Source organism: Electrona antarctica (genome assembly GCF_951216825.1).
Source record: "Electrona antarctica genome assembly, chromosome: 24".
Classification (NCBI taxonomy): Eukaryota; Metazoa; Chordata; class Actinopteri; order Myctophiformes; family Myctophidae; genus Electrona; species Electrona antarctica.
In genome coordinates, this window is record NC_136803.1 from 20555182 (window position 1) to 20576484 (window position 21303).

Sequence of the window (21303 nt, forward strand, 5' to 3'; positions counted from 1 at the left end):
GTTAAACTGAAGTGATATGGATACATTCCAATATGATCAAAGTATTCTGCGGAACCCCTTGGACTTGCATCACGGCGCCACTTTGAGAACCACTGGCCTAGATGCTTGACAAAACGGAACCCGTCTCCATTCCATTTCAATAGTGTCAGGGTAATATGACCACGGTCCGTTTAAGCGTATCCACACAGTCGAGACAACATTCCACGGGGGTAAAAGGAGAGGCATAAAGTGAGAAAAGAAATCCGGTTTTTGCTTTGGTTGACTGGCTGGCATCCAGTGCTTCATTCCAAGCAGGGCAGGGAAAACTGCCTTTTCAGCACAGCACCAGGTAATTGAAATAAAAAATAAAATGACCAGTCGTTTTCACTATTTTACAAGCTGAGCTCAACAGTGACTGAAAACATTGACCACAGCATCTGACAAGTGACTGGACTTAAAATCCCCAACATTGACGGTTATGCTCAGAGACCACACGTACAGAGTGGAAATTACGTTGTGGTTACCGTATATTTCCAAATAGTAGCCTGGGCGTTAATTAATCGTTTTGGACCAGGTGGCTATTTGCAGCAGGCTTCTCTTAATTTTTGCACTGGGACACAAATTAGGAATTGGGCTGAAGAAACTGCAAATAATAGCCCTGGCTTTGGAGGGGGGGGGGTGGCTATTCGAGGCAGGGATATTATTCGGAAATATACGGTATTTACCTGACCAAGTGTTGGCAGATAAAACTGACCAGCCACAGCCAAAGTTGACCAGCATTTGTTTCTGGCCGGTGGCAATGTCCCAACCTGTTGTCAAGCTCGAACCGTGCAGGGACCAGTTAGTAGTGACCAGGAATCCCTGCTGAACAGACAAGGCAGAGGCGGACGACGTCCCGAAGGGCTGAAATCGAGATCAGCTGGAGTGAAGCTTGAAGTGAAGGCAGTTAAGTAGGTCGAGGAGCCACGGACACTTACGAGACCTGGTGGTCCACAGGCGTCCGGCGGTTTAATGTTATGTTATCAGAGACTCCTGTGGATGCTAGAGAAGCTTCCTATGCTGTTTTCCGTTTCTATCGTATCGTTTTGTTTTTTTACAAAGAAAAAGGCACACGGCACAAAACAAACTACGTGGCGGGGCCGAGGTCTGATGAGTAAACTAAACTCACTAAGGCCCAAACCACAGCAATGCAACTAGTCGCAACTCCTTGTAACTCCTTGCAACAAAACAGTTTTAAGGACATGTCACACCAATGCAACTAGTCGCAACTCCTTGTAACTCCTTGCAACAAAAGAGTTTTAAGGACATGTCACACCAATGCAACTAGTCGCAACTCCTTGCAACAAAACAGTTTTAAGGACATGTCACACCAATGCAACTAGTCGCAACTCCTTGCAACAAAACAGTTTTAAGGACATGTCACACCAATGCAACTAGTCGCAACTCCTTGCAACAAAACAGTTTTAAGGACATGTCACACCAATGCAACTCCTTGCAACTCCTTGCAACAAAACAGTTTTAAGGACATGTCACACCAATGCAACTCCTTGCAACTCCTTGCAACAAAACAGTTTTAAGGACATGTCACACCAATGCATCTCCTTGCAACTGCCATTGGGGATAATGGTTGCATGCAACTACTCGCAAGCATTTGGTTGCAAGGAGTCGCATGGTGAATCATTGGTGTGGTTTGGGCCTAAAGATTGACATAATGTAAGCAGGTTGACAGGAAAACTGAAAAAGACAAAGACCGGAAACGGAGTGTGGTGGTGATGGATGGGGGGGTGGGGGATTCCCTGCCAACAGCTCAGGGCACATTTGCTAGCTTATGACCAGTCAAGTACTGTGTGTGTGTGGTCCCTCAATGGGATAACATGTGGCGTTGAGCTGTTGCTGGTAGAGGGCGTGCAGATAGGCCTGTCACAATTACATCATCGTCTAATCGCAATTATTTGAGATAAGCGCAACTATTTCCGTCATAATCTATGTTGAAAAAAGTTTACATTTTCCAAAAAAATAGCACAAATGCCAGATGTACAAGATCACAATGTGTCACTTTGTGACGCATTGTAAGCTTGTAGATCAGTAACTTGTTGATTTATTAAAGTTATTTCTCATATCTGCCCTGTGCAATTTTTGATGAAGCCTAAATAGGTTCCAAAAACACAATTCAAATTGTTAATCGTAATTATTTGTGCGACAATTCCATTTGTAATGGTGACAGCCCCGCGTACAGAGGGGGCGTTAAAGGCAGAATCGTGACAGCGGGGATGGGATTAAGGAGTGCTCTCTGCTCTCTCTCTCGTTTAAAATCTATTAGCAGCGGGTTCCGGGAAAACAACCCAACGCGTCGGGTTTTCTTTTTGCAGCAGAGTACATTCTGGGGTCAGGTCGAAGAAGGGTCGAGGGATCAGGTAAAGAGGGAGGGAGGAGGGGGGGAAGCCACTCCAGATCCAATCTCCATATACTAGGTCCACAACACCGATTTAGTCCCATTCACAAAAAAAACAACCTAAAAAACAAAAACCGACGGAAAGAAATCGTACAAACATAAAAAAGGAGACATTTTCAAAGGAGTTCATCTCATCTCTTTTTTGGGGGCGAGGGGGGGAGGGGAGTGCTTACCCCCCTTTCTATGTGTAATTAAGGTGCAACTTTTGTCTAAAATAAAAACCTTTGCGTTCCATATGGGCCGACCTCCATTGAGGAGACCCAGGAGGAGTAGGTCGTCGCCGCCCCTTCCCACCGAACACTCCGGTTTTCCCATTCGCTAAGATCCTCCGTGGCGAGTTCTTTCTGGTCCAATGGGGAGCGGGGAATGGGATCAGAGGTGGGGGACACCCTATCAGTAAGGCCGTGTCTGGCGGTTCGGCAGGGTAGGGTGAGGGAGGGAGAGCGACCGAGGGAAGAGGGCAGGGCTTCGAGGTCCAAGGGGGGGTCGCAGCCGGGGGGGGGCTAATGCACAAAGATGTGCCTCAGTAGTTCGTCGGCGGACGGCCTCTGCTTGGTGTCCACGAAGATGCGCTTGAGGAAGTCGCGCGAGTGGTCGGACACGTGGGCGGGCAGCGCCGGGTTGGTGGGCTGCGTGGCGATCTTGAAGATGGCGGCCATGGCCTCAAACTCCGCCCACGGGGGCCGCTGGGTCAGCATCTCCACCACGGTGCAGCCGACACTCCTGCGGACGACAGCGACGGCACACCGTTTCACAGACGGTGGGTTGGGGACGACCCACTTTTATGGGTCGCGAATAACTAATTATAAGAATAAGTATATATAAGAAGACAAGTGTTGGACCATAATATGCTGTTTGACGCAGCAGTGGAACTGGTACTGCTAGCGCTAATGGACTAAAAAGGTGTCAGTGGAATATTGCTGACACACACATCAGGAGTGTGTATGTGTGTGTGTGTGTGTGTGCATGCGTCCTGAGGCTCATGTCTTGGAATGAGCTCTGGAGCATTCCAGAGCTCTGGAGCTCTGGAATGAGCTGCCTCTGCACATAAGACAAGCCCCCACTCTTCAGGTGTTTAAATCACGCCTCAAGTCGTATCTTTATTCTTTGGCTTTTCCAAGCATAGTATGAGCTGTTTTTGATGTTGAAAGTGACACCATGTACTGTATGTTGTTTGTTTTTAAATGAAGTTGTGATTTGTATTATTCTATTGTAAAGCACTTTGGTACAACTTTGTTGTTATTTAAATGTGCTATATAAATAAAGATGGTATGGTATGGTATGGTATGGTATGGTATGGTATGGTATGGTATGGTATGGTATGGTATGGTATGTCTTACCAGATGTCAGCCTTCCTGCCGTAGCCCTCTCCGCTGATGACCTCCGGACTCATCCAGTAGGGGGTGCCGGTCACCGACTTGATGCCTGTGCCCGACAGGCAGATGGTCTGCAGACGCCTGCTGGCCCCGAAGTCGCCCAGCTTCACGTTCCCCACAGAGTCACGCAGGATGTTGGCCCCTGCGCGAGGGAACGGCTCAAAACAATCAAACCCACTCACTGGCTGACCCCATTGTCCCTTGTGCGTTCACACACACACGCCAGTTGGTATATAGGCTGACATCTGGTACAGGGTATAGGCTCTACGCATATTAGAAAGAAATCAGGCCTTTTCCGACACACACACACACACACAAGCACACACACACACACACAAACCTTTGATGTCCCTGTGGACGATCATGTTGCTGTGGAGGTAGGAGACTCCCTCTAGGATCTGGCGCGTGTAGCGCCGCGTCACGTTTTCCGTCAACGCCCCGTAGGACTTCAACTGGTCTTTGATGGAGCCCTGGAGAACGGCACGGAAAACAAACGCGTGAGTACCTTTCTTTCCACAACGACGTGGCTTCACGTAGACGATGTATTTAGCTAAAAAAAAAACGTTTGCAGTAAACTTTCTTTTCAGAGCTACAGCTGTGTGCGGAGTGCGGATGCCTTCTTTGTCTCACCGTTACTTATTTTGTCTTGCACAAAGAGACTACTGGATGAGCACAAAAGAGCGCTTTGAACTATTTATTTAATTTAGATGCTTTTTCCCCCAATTAACCACATTGTACCTGGTACCTGTATGTCACTATGCGCAAAAACGTTCAGCTTTCACAAGCTCGATCTGTCGTATGATGAAGTACTGTATAAGTACAGCTTGCGTGATTTAAACACAGCTAGAGGCGCTTTACAGCATTGGTTCAGGGGTGCTTGGGGCATACCAGCCTGGGAGTCCCCAGCCAAATGAGTTCATATAGCATCACAATCATTTTAACCACTGAAATCATATCTTTTTTATACTTTGGCTATTCAAAAGCAGCAGATCTACAAGCTCATCTGCTATTTTTTGAAGAATCTTAAACATGTATGCAAATCTTTGAACATTCAGTTTCTAAAGCGATTTTTTTTAACTCAAATCTTTGCTTCTGGACGTCCCTGTGTAACAGAGTTAGAAATATCCTTCTTGTATTCATTTCTACAAAATCGATGTGCTTGCCTTTCAATGTATTATACTAGTATATACTGTAGTTCTAGAGCCACCTGGTGGATGAACAGCGCAGCTGCGTGTAGTGTCTTTGCCTCAGCAGATGATACTAATGAACGCTGTTACATTTAGTGTACAGTGGTTCTCAAACTTTTACATTTTAAGGAACCCCATAACTCTAACCATAACTCTTAGAGTGTACACATTTCCATTTGTACACTCTGTCCACACTCTCACTCCACTCCCCAGAGTTAGTGTTGAAGTGTCCTTGAGCAAGACTCTGAACCCCTAATTGCTCCCCATGTGCAGGTTGGTGCCTTGCATGGTCCCCTCCGCCATCGGTGTATGAATGAGTGTGTGGATGGGTGTATGTAATGTAAAGCGCTTTAGATAAAAGCGCTAAATAAATGCACCATTTACTCTCTCTACACTATTCAAAAGACTATGACTAAATTATATATATATATAACTATATCGAGGAGTTAACAGAGAGAAAGACAGAGAGAGAGAGAGAGAGAGTGGGAGGTTGATGGACAGGGCTCTCACCCCCGGCATGTACTCCATGAATATGGACAGTGTTCTCTCCGTGGAGTCTCTCAGACAGCCGTAGTACTGGACGATGCGCTCATGGCACAGGTTCTTCAGCAGCTGGATCTCACACTCCAGTGCATTCACCTCCTGGGGAACAGAGAAATTAGAGACAGAGTAATTAGAAACACATGCATGACTTGTCCCCCGCCCCCCCCATGACTTGTCCACCGCCCCCTCTTGACTTGTCCACCGCCCCCCCATGACTTGTCCACCGCCCCCCCATGACTTGTCCACCGCCCCCTCATGACTTGTCCAACGCCCTGTCCACCACCCCCTCATGACTTGTCCACCGCCCCCTCATGACTTGTCCACCGCCCCCCCCATCATCAGAGTCTCTAGACCGAGTGGCAAAACATTGAGCAACATGGAGCATTGGACAGAATAAATGTTTTGTTGATCCCATGATCCGCAGTCATTTTTTAATCAATCTTATGATGAGCTTTTCTTTTATCTGCTGGTATTAACAGCAAAACTACATTCTAACTCATTAACACGCCTCTGTTCTCTCACCTTGCTGGTCTCGGGGCTCTCGGGGTCAAACTGGACCTGCTTCACGGCCAGTTCCCGGCCGGTGTCGGCGTCGTAGCAGAGGAAGACCCGGCCAAAGGCTCCCTGGCCCAGCAGCTTGCCCAGACGCCAGTTGGTGGGCGCCCGAGGGGCTGGTCGAGGAGAGGAGAACATTGGAACCATGATGAGAGCGCTGCCCGGCACAACATCCATCAACTATATATTTCTTTTGGGTTGCCTCGAAATTGAAGGCTCCAAAATTAATCATCACTCGAACGTAGTAACTCTTTACACGGTAAAGCCACTTCCAGAACTGTTTGTTTGTGCTTGTGCATTTTTATATTCACAATTTCACAAATCCACACATTCTGAAAGAGTTTGATTTGTAGACGCTTTTTTTTCCACATTTCTTTTCTCAGGTCATGTGGGAAAACATAATAGTAGTTTCCATCACGAGAGATTGAAAATAACTTCATACTTGACATTTAACCACTTGAACCCCAGCATCCCTATTCTGGGAAAATTCACCAAAAATAGCAGTTTTTTTTCATATATAAAATGTATTTATTTGTCATATCTGCCCTGTGCACTTTATTATTAAAAAAGGCATTCATAACGTTCCAACGGCAAAAAAAACCAATTAAATCGTTAATCGTAATTATTTGTGTGACAGTTAATCGTCAACTTAAATGTGTAATCGTGTAACCCTGACCAGGAACGCATCTGTGTCACCTTAGCTTAACCACTTTAACCATTATTTAAAACTTTAGCTATTGAGATAATAGCAGATGAGGGGGGACTCACAACGGCTGGGGGGGCTGATGTCCATGACGGAGAGGGTAGGGGTGGTCGCCGGCTGGGGGCTGATGGCCTCGTTGTCGCTGCCTCGCCGCGGCCGGCGGGCGGGAACGGGGCCCGGGGCCTCCTCCAGGTCGGGGGTGAACACGCTGCTGCCGCTGCTGGTGCTGGGCGACTGCTCCCCCGTGGGACTGAAGCTCACCGGGGAGCGCAGGCCATGCACCTGGGTCCTCCGCGCGCGCGGGAACGTCTTCCGACCTGGGGAGGAGAGGAGAGGCCATTATAAGCCTGGATACTAGCATCCGTGTCATTTTAGATATTTGCTGCCGACATAATGTAGCAAGTAATATAGGGTAAAATCTAGAAGGCATTTCGTTGCTGTCGGCCCCGCAGAGCGAGGCCTTGTGGGGTTATTTTCACAAAATGTGCCTGTGGAAGAGAGTCAAACTAAATGTAATGACTACAATTCCAAGTGCTTGTCAGGGTGGGGGGTCCCGGGGGGTGGGGAGGGGGATTTGGGAACCCTTTGTTCTATAGACCTTATGCAGACCGCGGCCATCTTGCCATTAACCCATTCAGGCCTGACGTCAAAAAAAAAAGAAGTCACATTTTAACGATTTTTCAAAAATAGCAGACCTATCTGCTATTTTTCAATAGCTAAATTATAACATGTTTAAAACACCAAAAAGGGGTTCCCGCCCAAAATGGGTTAAGTTAATGGCAGGGCGGCATTGCCATTGACAGCCCATACATCCAAACAGCAGACGGTGAGCAGACTCACCGTCACTGTAGTCCTGCAGGCCAAAGGGAATGCCGTAGCGCCGCGGGTACGTTCCACCCTTACCCGACTTCTCAAACACTGGGATGTCGTACTCTGCAGGTCGGGAGGACAGAGAATAGGGTGAACAAACAAGAAACACTAGGACGTTGTTGTGACGGATGTCTTCAATGGAGTATTCTAGCATGTCGTTGCTGTCGGGACTTTTTTTCACACTTTTTTTTTCCATCAATCAATGCTCTTGAACACTCTTTACGTCTGTGTTGTTGTTGTTGTTAACAAGAAATCGAACGAGGGAAAGTAACCTCACAATACCAACTTTGATGAGGCAGTATTGCTTTGCTTTAAAAATATATGGTTTTCTTAATTTCCTGAAAATTATTATTTTTCTTTTCCTGAAAAAATAACATTTTGGAGTTAGGCGGTTTATTCGCGACAGCAGAGATAAACAGGAACCGGAAAAGAAGAGAAAGCAAACTACTATTTTTCACTATGAGCTGTTAAAAAAAAAGAAAAAAAAGGAAATTAAATCATTTAATTTTATTTTCTTGTCCAAACTCCCAAATCTAGTCTTTCGATCTACATCACGTCTTGGCAATATGCCTTCGGTCATCGTCATTTCTCGATCCCAGATGCAGATCATTTCTGACAGCATCAAACTGGAATGACAAAGACATATATATACACCTGTCCCCGTGCATTGGGAGGTCACATTCAAAACCTGTCTAGCAATGCATCAAGCACACCCTCGCCGTCATCCAAGGGCGATGATGACATTTTGTGCATGTTTCTGGCAACGAGGGAAACCACCACCGCCTCCAAAGTGCACCTCCCTTAATTACGTCATGTGAGAAGTCCATTCTAAAGCTGACAGTGATTACTTTCTTAACCCATTTTGACCTGAGATCAGATTCTAAAAATGTCTTCTACATCCTGACAGTTTTCTGAAAAAGCTATGTTTCTATGTCAGTCGTTCTTCGATTTCTCAAAAATAGCAGACCTACAAGCTTGTAGATCTGCTATTTTTCAATAGCTAAAGCATAACATAATGCTAACACCAAAAGGGGTTCCCGCCCAGAATGTACTGGGCTAATGTGGCAGTATCCAACACAGACTTACAAACTCATCGTGAGCACCATTGTACCCTCTCACGCAAGTTAGTGTGGAACGCGCATTTGTATGCCTGTAGTTTATTCTTTCCCCTCATTGAGATCATCACTGCACACAACAAGACCCTAGAAGACGTTCCTATATTTGAATAAACAATAGAGGATATGCGATTATGCGTAATTAATATTATGCGACATCATCATCATACCCGGAAGTTATGCAGGAATGCCTACTGAGTGGCAAAAACTACTTTCTGGCCTTGACAGCCGATACATCCAAACAGAAAAGTCCCATCTGATTGCATTAAATACATTTAAACGACATTAATAAACCCTCTATATATGGACTGTAGACAGCCTCTCAATGTGTATTGTGTTTCTGACTGATAAAGCCATGGAAGAATGTGACACCTAGTGCTACTCATTTTATTATAAAAAATAGAATGCTTGAATAATCTTAATGCTTTTAAAAAAATATGTTGTATTTGTATTTATTTTTATCATACATTTTATACTGGCAGGCAATGGGTATTGGGCTAATGGCTTAAGTTGCCATTTATTTGAAGTGTTGTAATTTTGGTCGATGTCAGCAAGGGCATGCGGTCACAACGGGTCTCCTGAGGAGGAGGGTCTGAAGTCTGTCCTGGACAGGAATCGGATGATGATTATTATATTGTTTGCATTAACAGCAGAACCTACATAATGTGTTTTGAGTATATTTAAGAGTGTTTTTACTGCAAGTGACAACTGGAAAGAGTCAGCCGATTACACTGCAACAAAGCTCAGTTTCACCACATAGACAGACAGACAGCTACACCTTACCTGGAAAGTCTTGGTGGTTGTCTGGGTAGCTCTGCGCCCTGGGCATTCTGGACTTGGGGTAGTCACTGTGAATGGGTCACAAACAACAGGAAAGCCTTAAGGACACTGGCAAATCGACAATAAGGGCCGGTTCATACTCCTATTTTAGAGCCGAATAAAAGTCGGTTCGGCTCTGTAGAGCCCAGAATGTGACGTCATTTGAGGTTCGGGGAGGCGGGTACCGTCCTAAAGTCGGCTCTTCGGTGCTACTGAAAATTTCTGACGAGCCGAAATCATTTCGGCACTACAGTGCCGAAACAGCGGTAAAATAGGAGTATGAATCGGCCCTAAGGCGAGGCCAGGTAGTCGCCTGGCCAAATCAATTTGAAAACACGACTGAGAAAAAGCGATATTTTTAAAGCGAATTATTCACGTCGAAAATTCACCCCCTGTGTGTAAAGACCTTTAGCACCAGAAGAACAGAACAAAACCTTAACAAATCACACCAGGGATATAACACAACATTATACAGGCTCCTCAGGTGAGATGATGTAAAGCAAAAGCTACAAAAAGAAAACTCCAACGTTAACCCCACTGTGGGGGGACTACAGCGTCATATTTTTGTTATTTTTCACTGCATGTCATATTATGATGTGCAACATCTAGTGTCACCTATACAGCTTGCCATGTTTATACCACAACTCCCATAAATAAACATAGTGCTGGTGTGCCCAACAACTGATGACTGATTTGATGGTCTGATGCAGATTCAGATTTTGGAGAGTCCGAGTCCAGGTTTTCTAACCAGATTTTCAAAGAATAGTAGATATAGAAGAACTTGTATTAACACCTTGAGGGCTCGGGCCTATTTAATCCATTAATAAAATGTGCCCATCGTTTATAGCCCCCGGACCACTTTTACCGGCGGACCGGAAGTTGTTGTGAATGTCTGTGTAGCAGCTAACAATAGCCACACCACTCTAGAGTCGATCGACAACAACGGGAGGTAAGAATAAATCTATCGCGACTAGCGACTGGACCACGGAGCGCCATCTAACACAGGATCTTTTTTCATAATTAGACGGGATGATTTAGATTGCGAGTTATGAACGTTTTAAGATTTTCGTCCGCTAAACAGGCAGGGAACATTTTCGATGACATGTCACTGTTGTGCAACACCGAGGATTGGGCAACAAGCACTCCTAGGCTGTGGAGCGATGCGACCGGTTTTGATATCATTAATCTCCGTCGTTTTTATCAATCTCCGTCTCGGGCAACTGACCGTGCACTTGAACTTGACGGTGATCTCCGTCTTGCGCCTCCAAGGTGTTAACAGTATTTTTCTTTTCTTTTTTACATTTTTGAAAACTTTTGAAAAGGTTCGCCGATGCCTAAAATAGGGTCTACAGGTCGAAAGTGTTTTAGAACAAAAGTCAAATAATGGCCGATATATGGTTTGTCTGACCTGTCCAGAGGGCTGTCTAAGGAAGGACAGCTGCCTGACGCAGAGTTCTCTGGACTGCTCATGGACAGAGGGTCCAGCATCTGGAGAAAGACAATATAAGTTGTTAAAAAGAGATCAACACACATTCAAAATAAAATTACACACACACACACACACAGACAACCATAGCTGCTAGCGCAGCACAATTAATGTTTATTTTTTTGGATCGCTTACAAGACAGCAGTACTCAGGGCTGTGATATGTCAGCATGAAGTCATCAAATACACAGTCTGCACACAAAAACCATGATGCAACCGTAACATGCACACATGTACACACACACGGTACCTGGTCCATGCTCTCGGGGATGAACTCCCCCTCGCTGTAGATGCTGGTGAAGGAACCGTTGCGCGCCACCTGCTGGAGGTTGTCGGGAATGTAGCCAGGCGGAGGGGAGCTGCGGTCTGTAGAATGAGAGCCTGGGAAGGACACAGGTTCTTTACTTTTCTGATTTATTTTATTCTTTCTCTGCTGCTAGCTGTTAGCATAAATGAAGTTAACCTATGACGGCCACTTTAAGAGAAGGAGTTTGCCTGCCCCCCACACACACACTTTAGTATCATTAGCACAAGCACACACTCCCTACCTGTCGCCAGAAGCATTTACATTGAAGCACAAAGTCACAAATTAAATCCGAAATTTGGATGGCAGAAGATCCACCAAGGACAGCTCTCCTGGATTCCGACTTATGGAGTTTTGAAAATCCTGCTTGTAACCGATTTCAACAGTGATCAGAATTTACGTCCCATAGCTGGTGGTGACGGGGCGTTGCCATAGCAACCGGACCAATGTTAAAAGCCGTTGGGCTCAACCATTATATACACAGAGTATACGTGAATATATACGGACCTGGTAGAAAAGGAGTTAACCAGGTCGTCCTTGTCTTACATGTTTTTGTCCTTGCTACACAACTTTGAATTACTTTTTTATTTAACTATTAGAGCTGTAAAGCACTTTTGAGCTGTATTTCTTTGTATGATAAGTCGCATATTGTATAAATACAGATTATTATTATCATCACATCTTTGCTACAACATACACTACAAAACAGACAACAGTACATCCACGATACACTGCAAAGTACCTAAGAATACATAAAATATCTCCAAAGTGATACACTTTAAATGACAGACATCTGTAGGTTCCATGACCAAAGAAAGAAAGACCCCCCCCCCTCGGATGAAAATGAGGGTACAACACGACGCAGCCAGGCATAATGCATTACCTATCAAAGCCAGCATGGTCTTCTTGTCTGCGACGCTGAAGCCCGTGTTGTCCAGGTCTTCATTGGACGGCAACAGGTCCATGGGAGAGGAGGTGGTCTACACAGGTCCGACAATACAGAAGAAAGAAACCTTTCACAACCTGCTACAATCTACATGACATTGAGGTTTTCTGCTTATGCACAATATTTAATAGAGTGTCCGCCCTGAGACTGGGAGGTCGGGGTTCAATCCCCGGCCGGGTCATACCAAAGACTCTAAAAATGGGACCCAGTGCCTCCCTGCTTGACACTCAGCATCAAGGGTTGGATTGGGGGTAAGTCCCTGCGACATACTAGCGTCATGTCCAGGGGGTGTACTTGTACATCAAGCTGCCTCACGCTACAGAAACAGGAGATAGGCTCCTGCCCTATGGGCCTCATGGCTCGGCAAGGCTACTTTACAGATTTAATCGGCCATGCATCGGTGGTATCGGACGATAATCGCTTGTTGACGTCACATCGCCAAGTTGTCAAAAGTCAAACTTTTCTCCAGGTGACTATTTAATAACATAATGTGACACACTGTATTATAGTTCCCCGTGTTGGATTTCAAGCATATTTCAAGTATCTGCATGTTGATCTTCACACATACACCGTACTGAAATTAAGTGGAAAATGGGGAAAACGCATTTCAATGTCTAAGAAGAAAACTACGGCTACGCTTGTTTGGAAAATGGCCGGCAGTCATGTCAAGTGTAATACATGACTTGTAGGCAACGGGCTACAAAAATGCAAAAAACACCAATGTTGTCCTAATCCTCTGGCGTCTGGCATTTTGTGTCATATTAAACTTAGTTGTCCAGAGTCCACCAGGGCTCAATACTAGGCCCCTTTCTGTTTTCGCTCTACACTAAATATCTTCATTGAAAATATCTGCTATATCTGCAAAAACGTGAACTCAAACAGAGCAGAACTGATTTCGATACATGATCCCGTGTACCGAGGCTGGAACCTAATAAATTACATTAAAAAAAACGAAAAAGAGGGTCCTGACCTGCGAGGAGAGCTGCAGCACCAGCAGGATCTTCAGACTCTTCATGTGAACACTGCGGTCCAGCAGCTCCACGGCCTTGTCCAGGTCATCCTGAGTGGTCAGAGGAATCACCAACTAGCAAAGGGACAGACGGAGACACAGACACAGAGAGAGAGGTCAGAGGAATCACCAACTGGCAAGGGACAGACAGAGACACGGACACAGAGAGAGAGGTCAGAGGTATCACAAGACGTGGCAGCGCGACGTGTTGTGAGCTTGTATATCTGCTATTTTCACATGCTTTCACAGAAGACACTTCTATGGAATCCAAATGACTGAAATCGGTCGTGGCGACTGAGAACTTTAATCCATGCAGACGGTGACACGGACACAGACCAGTGTTGATGTTTGACAACAAATCACAATTTTACTCATAGTCTTTCGTATAATTCCTTTTAGTTTTAGTCATAGAAAACGTCCTAGAAAACGGGAACTCGTCTAGATTACCTATTCACAAAGAGTTCTTTGTAATTGGTACCTGCTTGATATCTGGGACTGGACGCAAACAGGACCTTGGGGGCAGCACTGCTATTGTGATTAGTTACATCACTTAACCGATTGATGATGGTAAAAAAAGGGAACTGTTGGGTTAGTAATTTGTTGGCATCAGTATAACAGAGAAAACCATGTGACCAGAGAGCAATGAGATCCAAGCTCCCCTCATCAGTGTAATATGAGAACACTACTGTAACCATTTCCTCTTAAGTCAGCGGAAAACAACAACCATACCTAAAACTGGTTATAAACACCAGTTCCTATTTTGGGGCTAGGTATTTGTATTTTTTTCTTGTGCAATCAAAAAGGGCTATTATGGGTAAATGCTAGAACCAATATCTGGTTGGAAAACATTCCAGTGATACCACAGCACTACATGTGCTACTACTAAGGGTTCCAAAACCTTTGAGGCCGCAACCCCCCAAAATAATCCTATTTGAACTGGGGAGCCCTCACCCTGACAAGCACTTGCAATTGTAGGCATTACATTTACAGTAGTTTGACTCGGTTCCACAGATAAATATTGTGAAATTAGCCGAACTACAGGCTCACAACGCCTCGCACTACGAGGACCAGGAGGCGTCAAAATGCGTTCTCAGCGGTAAATGAGTTAAATTGTAACTTCATAAATGCAGATACTCTGTATACACTTATACTGTATGTATGTTGGTTTGTTAACTCTTGAGTAAGAAAACAATCATCTGGGGACCCCCCAAAATAAATGTTCCCAGTTTGGGAACCGCTGCTCTACAATACACAATCTACCTCGTTGTTGGTGTAGTGAAGGTCCATTGTTTGGCCAAAGGCCACTCTGGCTTTGGCCTTCAGATCATCAAGCTTGACAGGACGAGGGAACTGCAGAATCCTACAGAGAGAGAGAGAGAGAGAGAGAGAGAGAGAGAGAGAGAGAGAGAGAGAGAGCGAGCGAGAGAGAGAGAGAGAGAGAGAGCGAGCGAGAGAAAGAGAGAGAGAGTCCAGAGATAATTTTACAGAGGAGAATCACTTCAGTGTTGTGCACAATATGCATGACTCGTGCCAATGGGAACATTAAAATGAAAGTGTAATCCAGGAAATTGCATTACAGTGATGCTGTAATGATGACTAAGTTGAGAGTCAATCAATTTTAGAAAACATTTTCAGTTTTCGCCCCCAACAAGGAAACCTCAACGGGCTGCACAGGAAATGCATTTGTGAAATATGGTAAATATTTCTGTACAGATGAATGCAATATATTAACATTAATCTAAGACAATTGGAGTCTGGATGGATACAAAGTTAGATTGGGGGTGGTATTTATTTACCGTAATAAATATAGCATAGTGGTTGTTTTTTTTATCAGCCGTTAAAACCGTAATTTGAGGGACTACATGGCGGTTTGAAAAAAGAAAAATCAGTGCTGCTGACGGCTTACCTCTTTTCCCCTTTAAATTCGAACTTCACTCGCACGTCGTTCTATTTAAAAACAGAGATGGTTTGTTGTTAGATAAACAGTCGCAGTACCTGAGAGAGCAAAGTGCGCTATAAACCCACACAACATGTCTACACAGCTGCAAGGTCCAATTTATAAATTCATCAAATTGCACTGGTGCTTTTGAACATGGAGTGTGTTGAAGTGCACATTCTCAACTGGATCAGACTAAATCAAGAAAGCGATCACACGACGCTGGTACCAACAGGACCCACCAACGAAAGAACATTGGATGGACATTACTGAGGAACTGTATGTTATGGAAAAACTAACATTCATACTTAGACTACAAGAGGATAAGTTCTATAAAATGTGGGAAAAGTGGGATCTCTTCTCTCAGCCTAGCGATAATGCAAGAGGATTTCAATGAATGTATCTTGTAATATGAAAAATGCAGCTTTGTCTTTTGTTTTTGTCTTCCTCTTTTTGTTCTTTTTTTTTCGTATTGTCCTGTTGTTTTGTTTTGTTGTCTGTCTTTTCATCAATAAAAATTAAGTCCCAAGTCATTTATCCACATGCTGTAAACTCTCCGTTCTCTCCATTGTCCTTTTAAAGAGTATTGTGCAGTTGTGTTTCATTAGTTTGTCTTCACTATTATGGTGAACATGTATTGCTATTGTGCTACCTTTACTGCAAACTACATTTCCTATATTGCACAATAAAGCCTTGAACTTGCAGTGCAATGGTTATGACATAAGGGATTTTCTCAATGCACTATCCATTTACCACCATCATCAGTCTTTTGTGAAAATGTTGAAAACTTTATACCGGCTGCAGCAGCCATTCTCAACAAAGCACAACACTTCAATACAGCCGATATGGTAATGGTTTATCATTGTGAATTATTCAATGAAAACTATTCTAAAAATACACAAAATACTTCAACACGTGTCTAATTGTACAAACCTTATCCTATAAAAACAGGACAACCGAGTCGGTGTGTAACGAATAACAATAATGCTAACAACATTTCCATAGCGCTTTATAGTTGTCATGCAGTGGAAAATATCTCAACGGAGTGAGGCCAGGCCAACCTGGTTTTTGGGCGAGGAGCTCTTGGGTTTGCCCAAGTCCGACAGCGACATGGCAGGACGACTGGAGTGGCGGTGCAGTTCAGCCAGATCCTGCATGATCGAATTCAACGCCTCCTGCTCATCTGTGCCAGCAAACAAAAGAACATCCGACACATTCCGTTAGGTCTCTCGTCCCTCTCGAAAGGGGTGATGATGATGATGAATGATGCACCGGGTCAATTATTTTATTTTATTTAAAATCCAGTGCTCTCTTCAGGACGGGACACATGGTTAACAGTAGACGGAACATAAATCCCCAGACACTCTGATGCAAGATCTGTTTTAAAAAACGGTCCCTTTAATTAAAGCATGGCTGGACAGGAACAAACGAGTTTGGACTCACAAAAAGTCTTCATGGCTGACGATGCTTTTTTAATGGATCTTGCAACAGAGAGCCACGGTATTTATGTTAGGTCTACTGTACCTGTTATTATTTGCTCCAGAGAGAAGCAGCAGGCAAATGTCTCAGATGTACAAAAATTACTTTCCAAAAAAAAAATCCCAATATTTTCCATTGGTCTCTAGTTCTTTCCTGGCTCTGAAGATTTTGTGTATATCACAGACTATTACACCATGTCAGAGATGATTCGGTATCAGTATGAGACAACAAACTCACACAATAGAGGATGTTGGATTCTTTCCAATAGTCAAATGATCATAAATAACACACCCCCACACATTATGACACATACATGGATTAAAATTTCACGACTGAAAATGTTTGTCCCAATCTGCGATTTGTGAAACAGTGTGAAAGGAACACACACACACACACACACACACACACACACACACACACACACACACACACACACACACACACACACACACACACACACACACACACACACACACACACACACACACACACACACACACACACACACACACGGTTTTACTAATATTGTCCCTGCTGTTCTCATACTAGTGAAGAAATTCCAGACTGAGGCTTTAACCTTTGTATTAAAGATTTTATGGAAGATGCTTCCGCACATATTGCTAGTTTGACCACTTCAAATGCTCTAATCAATCAATATTTCAATCAATCAATCAATCTTACAATATTATTGAGAGCGTATAAGCTCTATTTTCACTGCGCAACATGCTTCCGTAGAAGACATGCGTGATTTCTATGGAATCCAAATTACATCAAACACCAAATGAAATCAGTCGTGGCGATCGAGAACTTTAATCCATGCACACACACTCAAATGAACACATACCCATCATCATGGCACGTTGATTGACCCAGGAGTCCAGGAAAGACGATTCACCCATCAAAGGGGCTCCTTTCTCCTGCAACACCAGTGGACACAAATCATAAATCCTGACATTGTGCTGAATGAGATATGATTATTAGTATACCAATTCCGATGTCAAGTGGCATAGTACAGTGGCTCTCAAAGTAGGGTCCAGAGACTCTCTGGGTTCCTTGAGGGGGGATCCAAATCCAAATGGACCCTTACAGGTCAGGTAAGTTTGTAACTCTAAGAGTTCCTTGGCCTTGATATTAAAACGTTTGAGAACCACTGATCTAATGATTCCATTAATAATTGTTAAAAGCAGCTACAAGTTATTAAAATAATAATGTCAATATTAGTACAGTAAAGGTGGTTGCACACCGGACACGTTTTTCGGAAAACCGATGGAGAAACGCAGCTAAAAATCCGAAAATCGCGCTCGGTGTGTGGGGACCTTTAGAGTATAAAACAATAGTGCTGAAGCATTCAAAATAACTGATGAAAATGAGATGGCATCAGAATGGCATAGACCAGGGGTGCCCAAAAGGTAGATCGTGATCTACCAGACATTCCCCTAAAAATATATAATAATACAAAATATCTTTTTGGCATCTGTCACTTGAATTAAGGTGACTTGATTGATTGACATCAAAAAGGGCCTGTCAGCTCAAACCCACAATGCAATACTTGCACACAAAGTCAAACATCAGTAGCATTAAGGTTATTTAAAAAAGAAAAACCCAACCAATTCCATTTCCCCCCTCTATTTCCCATTCCAAGTGCGTTTGTCTCATATGTAACGTCTCATATGTAACGCCAGTGCCAATTTTAAAGCCCACTCAGGTACATTTTTAAACTATTTGGTGGGTAGATCTTGTTGAGCTGGTCAGATTGAAAGTAGCTCTCAAGTAAAAAAGAAAAGCGTGGGCACCCCTGGCACAGCCTAATCGCCGATACTGACACGAGCATTTTTTCCCCTTGTTTATATTTTCCGATACTGACATAGGTATGTCAGTATTTAGAGTTAATTTTAGAATAGTTCCAGGAACCACTCTAAATTTGCCTGTCTGTCAGTTCAGCCACAGATCAACCCAGAATAACAGCCTGTTGGGTGATTAACTATAGTCAATCAGCATGGCCCCTGGCATTATTTACCTAAATGGATATAGTTATTTATGAGGGATATCACAGCCTAGTATTCATCACAGTTGTATCATGTTTATTACCTGCATGATATGACGCATATGTCAACAATACCATGATCACATAGACTAGACGGGGGCTGCAACATTGTCGAGCTTTTTACAAACAATGCAGTGTTTGCATCAATGGTGACGCTGAGAGAAACACAACAAAGTTTCTAATAGCTACATTAGCCACTTTTAGCAGCACTTGTTTATGACTTAACTTGGCTAACGTTAGCAACTTAGCCTACACAACGCAGTGACGTTTCCCCTGTGCAACGTCGATATTAAATCGGACGAGTGGGACGCCTCGCAATGTTTAGAAACTGTCCGAACGAGAGGCTGCAAAGCAACAAACACGACGACAAGGTAGACCGTCCGAAGTTAGTTCGTAGGAGAAGCTAAGTGGCTAAACAGCTAGCTTATCACAGTTCCGTGTGTCGACCTGGAATGTACATGATATCCAGGGATGAGACTGTGACGTCGCCGTCATGCGGAAGTGTTTCAAAGTTGTCACTGAGTGTGAGAGTGAATAAAGCAGCCCAATGATAAGGGGGGATACATTTGTGTTGACAAAATCAACTGTAGATTTAGTCGACTAAAATATTCCAGATGACTAAAATATGACAAAGTATTTGATTTGTTTATTCAAAAGACTATGGCTAAACTACTAAACTCTCATCCCCATATATCACAGTCCATTTATGATGATAGAAGGAAGGAGTGTGCGCCCCAATATTTCCAGACTCAGGTCTCCTTGAAGAGGAGAAAAAACCTTTCGACTGTAAAGAGTGTGACAAGAGTTTCAACACTTCACACAGTCAGGCGCTCTGCAGGTGCACCGGCGCCTCTCTCCACACTGGAGAAAGACCTTCCCACTGCAAACACTGTGACAAGAGTTTCAGTCAGTCAGGTGATCTGAAGAAACACCCTGGAGAAAAACCCTACCACTGTAGTGTTGGCGGCAGTGGCTCAGAGGTAGAGCGGCTGGATGGGAACCGCGAGGTTACCCTGTTCGATCCCGGGCTGCTCCAGAGTTAGTGTCCTTGACAAGACTTTGTTTGAACCGCTAATTGCTCCCGATGTGCGGAAAAACAAACCAGTACCACAATATTCTATTCTTTAGTTGGCACTTTAGTCAAGTAGCCAGCCCATAGAGCCCCATTGTGAACCCGGACATGTTGAGTACACCAAGGTTTTATGTTAGAAATGTTTAGTATGGATCCCCAGCATGTAGAAACTGCCGGATGCTAACTTGCATATGTTGAGCAATTTTCATAATTGGCATAATATGTGACCATACCAATTACAACCTATAGAAGGCAAAATATTCAAAATTTCATCATGCTTTATGTAGCATGTGACATGTCAAACTAGGGGGTTTGCCCCCCTAGTTTGACACATCACATGCTATTACAATGTAAAAAAATAAGGCAATGTAAACGTATGTTTTCTCGTGCTCAGATGAATTGAACATTAACGACCCCAATGGAAACAAGACAATAGGATTGAACTACATTCCTGTGCTGTTTTTCTGCAGTATTCAATCAATTTCAGTTTGTGACGTCACCGTAGCATCCTTGTGGCGGACGGCGACGGCGGAGCTGTCAGTGTCAGCCTCATCGGTGGCTAATGTTAGCCGCTTAGCATGTCGCTGGCTGCTGAGGCTAAAAGAATAACAAGTTTCCCCCCCGCAGCCACCATGCATGCATCGCATTGGACCCGTGTGCCGTTTAGTTTACCTGGGTATAGATGCGGGTCGTGTCACTTCCTCATCCACAGGGGGGGTCCCCGGGTGCGCCGGGGGTCCCCGGTTCGGTGACAGACAGACGGGGAGCCCCGGCGGGCCCCGCGGAGCTCGTTTGAGGAAGAGAAGTTTTGGAGACCGCCTCGAACTTCACTCGAGTCCTCTGGGCCGCGACGAGTCCGTCAGGGCCCGAACGTTCCGAAGCAGATCCACTGTCCACCGCACTGCCACTGATCCCCGGTCCGATGACCGGACAGCGTCCCCCGGGGTACACGGGATGGATCTCACACCACTGTTGCGTGTCCGATTATACAAAACACCACACCAAAGTTTACACTGCTTGCAATCCGCTGCACATTATGATCACCACAGACAGACAGGCCGCCGTAGCTCTCTCTCTCGTCTCTGCTGCCTGGCCTGCCCCCCCAAAATCACAACAACATACACACACACACACACACACAGGCTGTGATGTCACAGGAACGGATGATGCTGCACCTGACCCCAGCATGACATCACATTGACTGTGAATTCCTGGAATATGCTTGAAATAAATAAATACTCTTGAAGTAATGTCCTCCTTCTCACCATTGGAATGTGGTTTAACGTTGGATCATCATTTATAAATGGGAAGATATGCTTTGTATGCACACAATAAAATCCTCAGTGTTAATCTTATGATAGGCCTACTACAGCCAACCCTAGAATGGTTGTGATCACAGCCAGGCAGCCATTCTACTAGGGCTAATAAT

The 21303-nt window shown here is 44.4% G+C and overlaps 1 protein-coding gene across 1 annotated transcript; it reads right to left on the reverse strand.

Annotated features, from left to right (window-relative positions):
* Window positions 1-1528: 1528 nt before the first annotated feature.
* Window positions 1529-20976, reverse strand: map3k2 (mitogen-activated protein kinase kinase kinase 2). Its single transcript, XM_079495818.1, has 17 exons — window positions 20547-20976; window positions 17603-17675; window positions 16341-16462; window positions 15250-15290; window positions 14604-14703; window positions 13305-13418; window positions 12272-12368; window positions 11335-11465; window positions 11008-11087; window positions 9564-9628; window positions 7636-7728; window positions 6861-7112; window positions 6060-6208; window positions 5505-5636; window positions 4148-4277; window positions 3772-3949; window positions 1529-3154 (listed from the first exon to the last, which is right to left on the reverse strand). Exons 2-17 carry the CDS (start codon window positions 17655-17657, stop codon window positions 2935-2937), a joined length of 1959 nt encoding a protein of 652 aa, XP_079351944.1. The 5' UTR covers window positions 17658-17675; window positions 20547-20976; the 3' UTR covers window positions 1529-2934.
* Between the last annotated feature and the right edge of the window lie 327 nt (window positions 20977-21303).

Excerpts from the sequence above, each read along its gene's own strand:
- map3k2 (XM_079495818.1), bottom strand. The coding sequence starts at position 17,657 with ATGGGTGAATCGTCTTTCCTGGACTCCTGGGTCAATCAACGTGCCATG. Across the intron at positions 7,729-9,563 it reads CAACCACCAAGACTTTCCAG|AGTACGACATCCCAGTGTTT; the intron begins GTAAGGTGTAGC and ends CCCGACCTGCAG. Across the intron at positions 4,278-5,504 it reads TCATGGAGTACATGCCGGGG|GGCTCCATCAAAGACCAGTT; the intron begins GTGAGAGCCCTG and ends GCCGTTCTCCAG.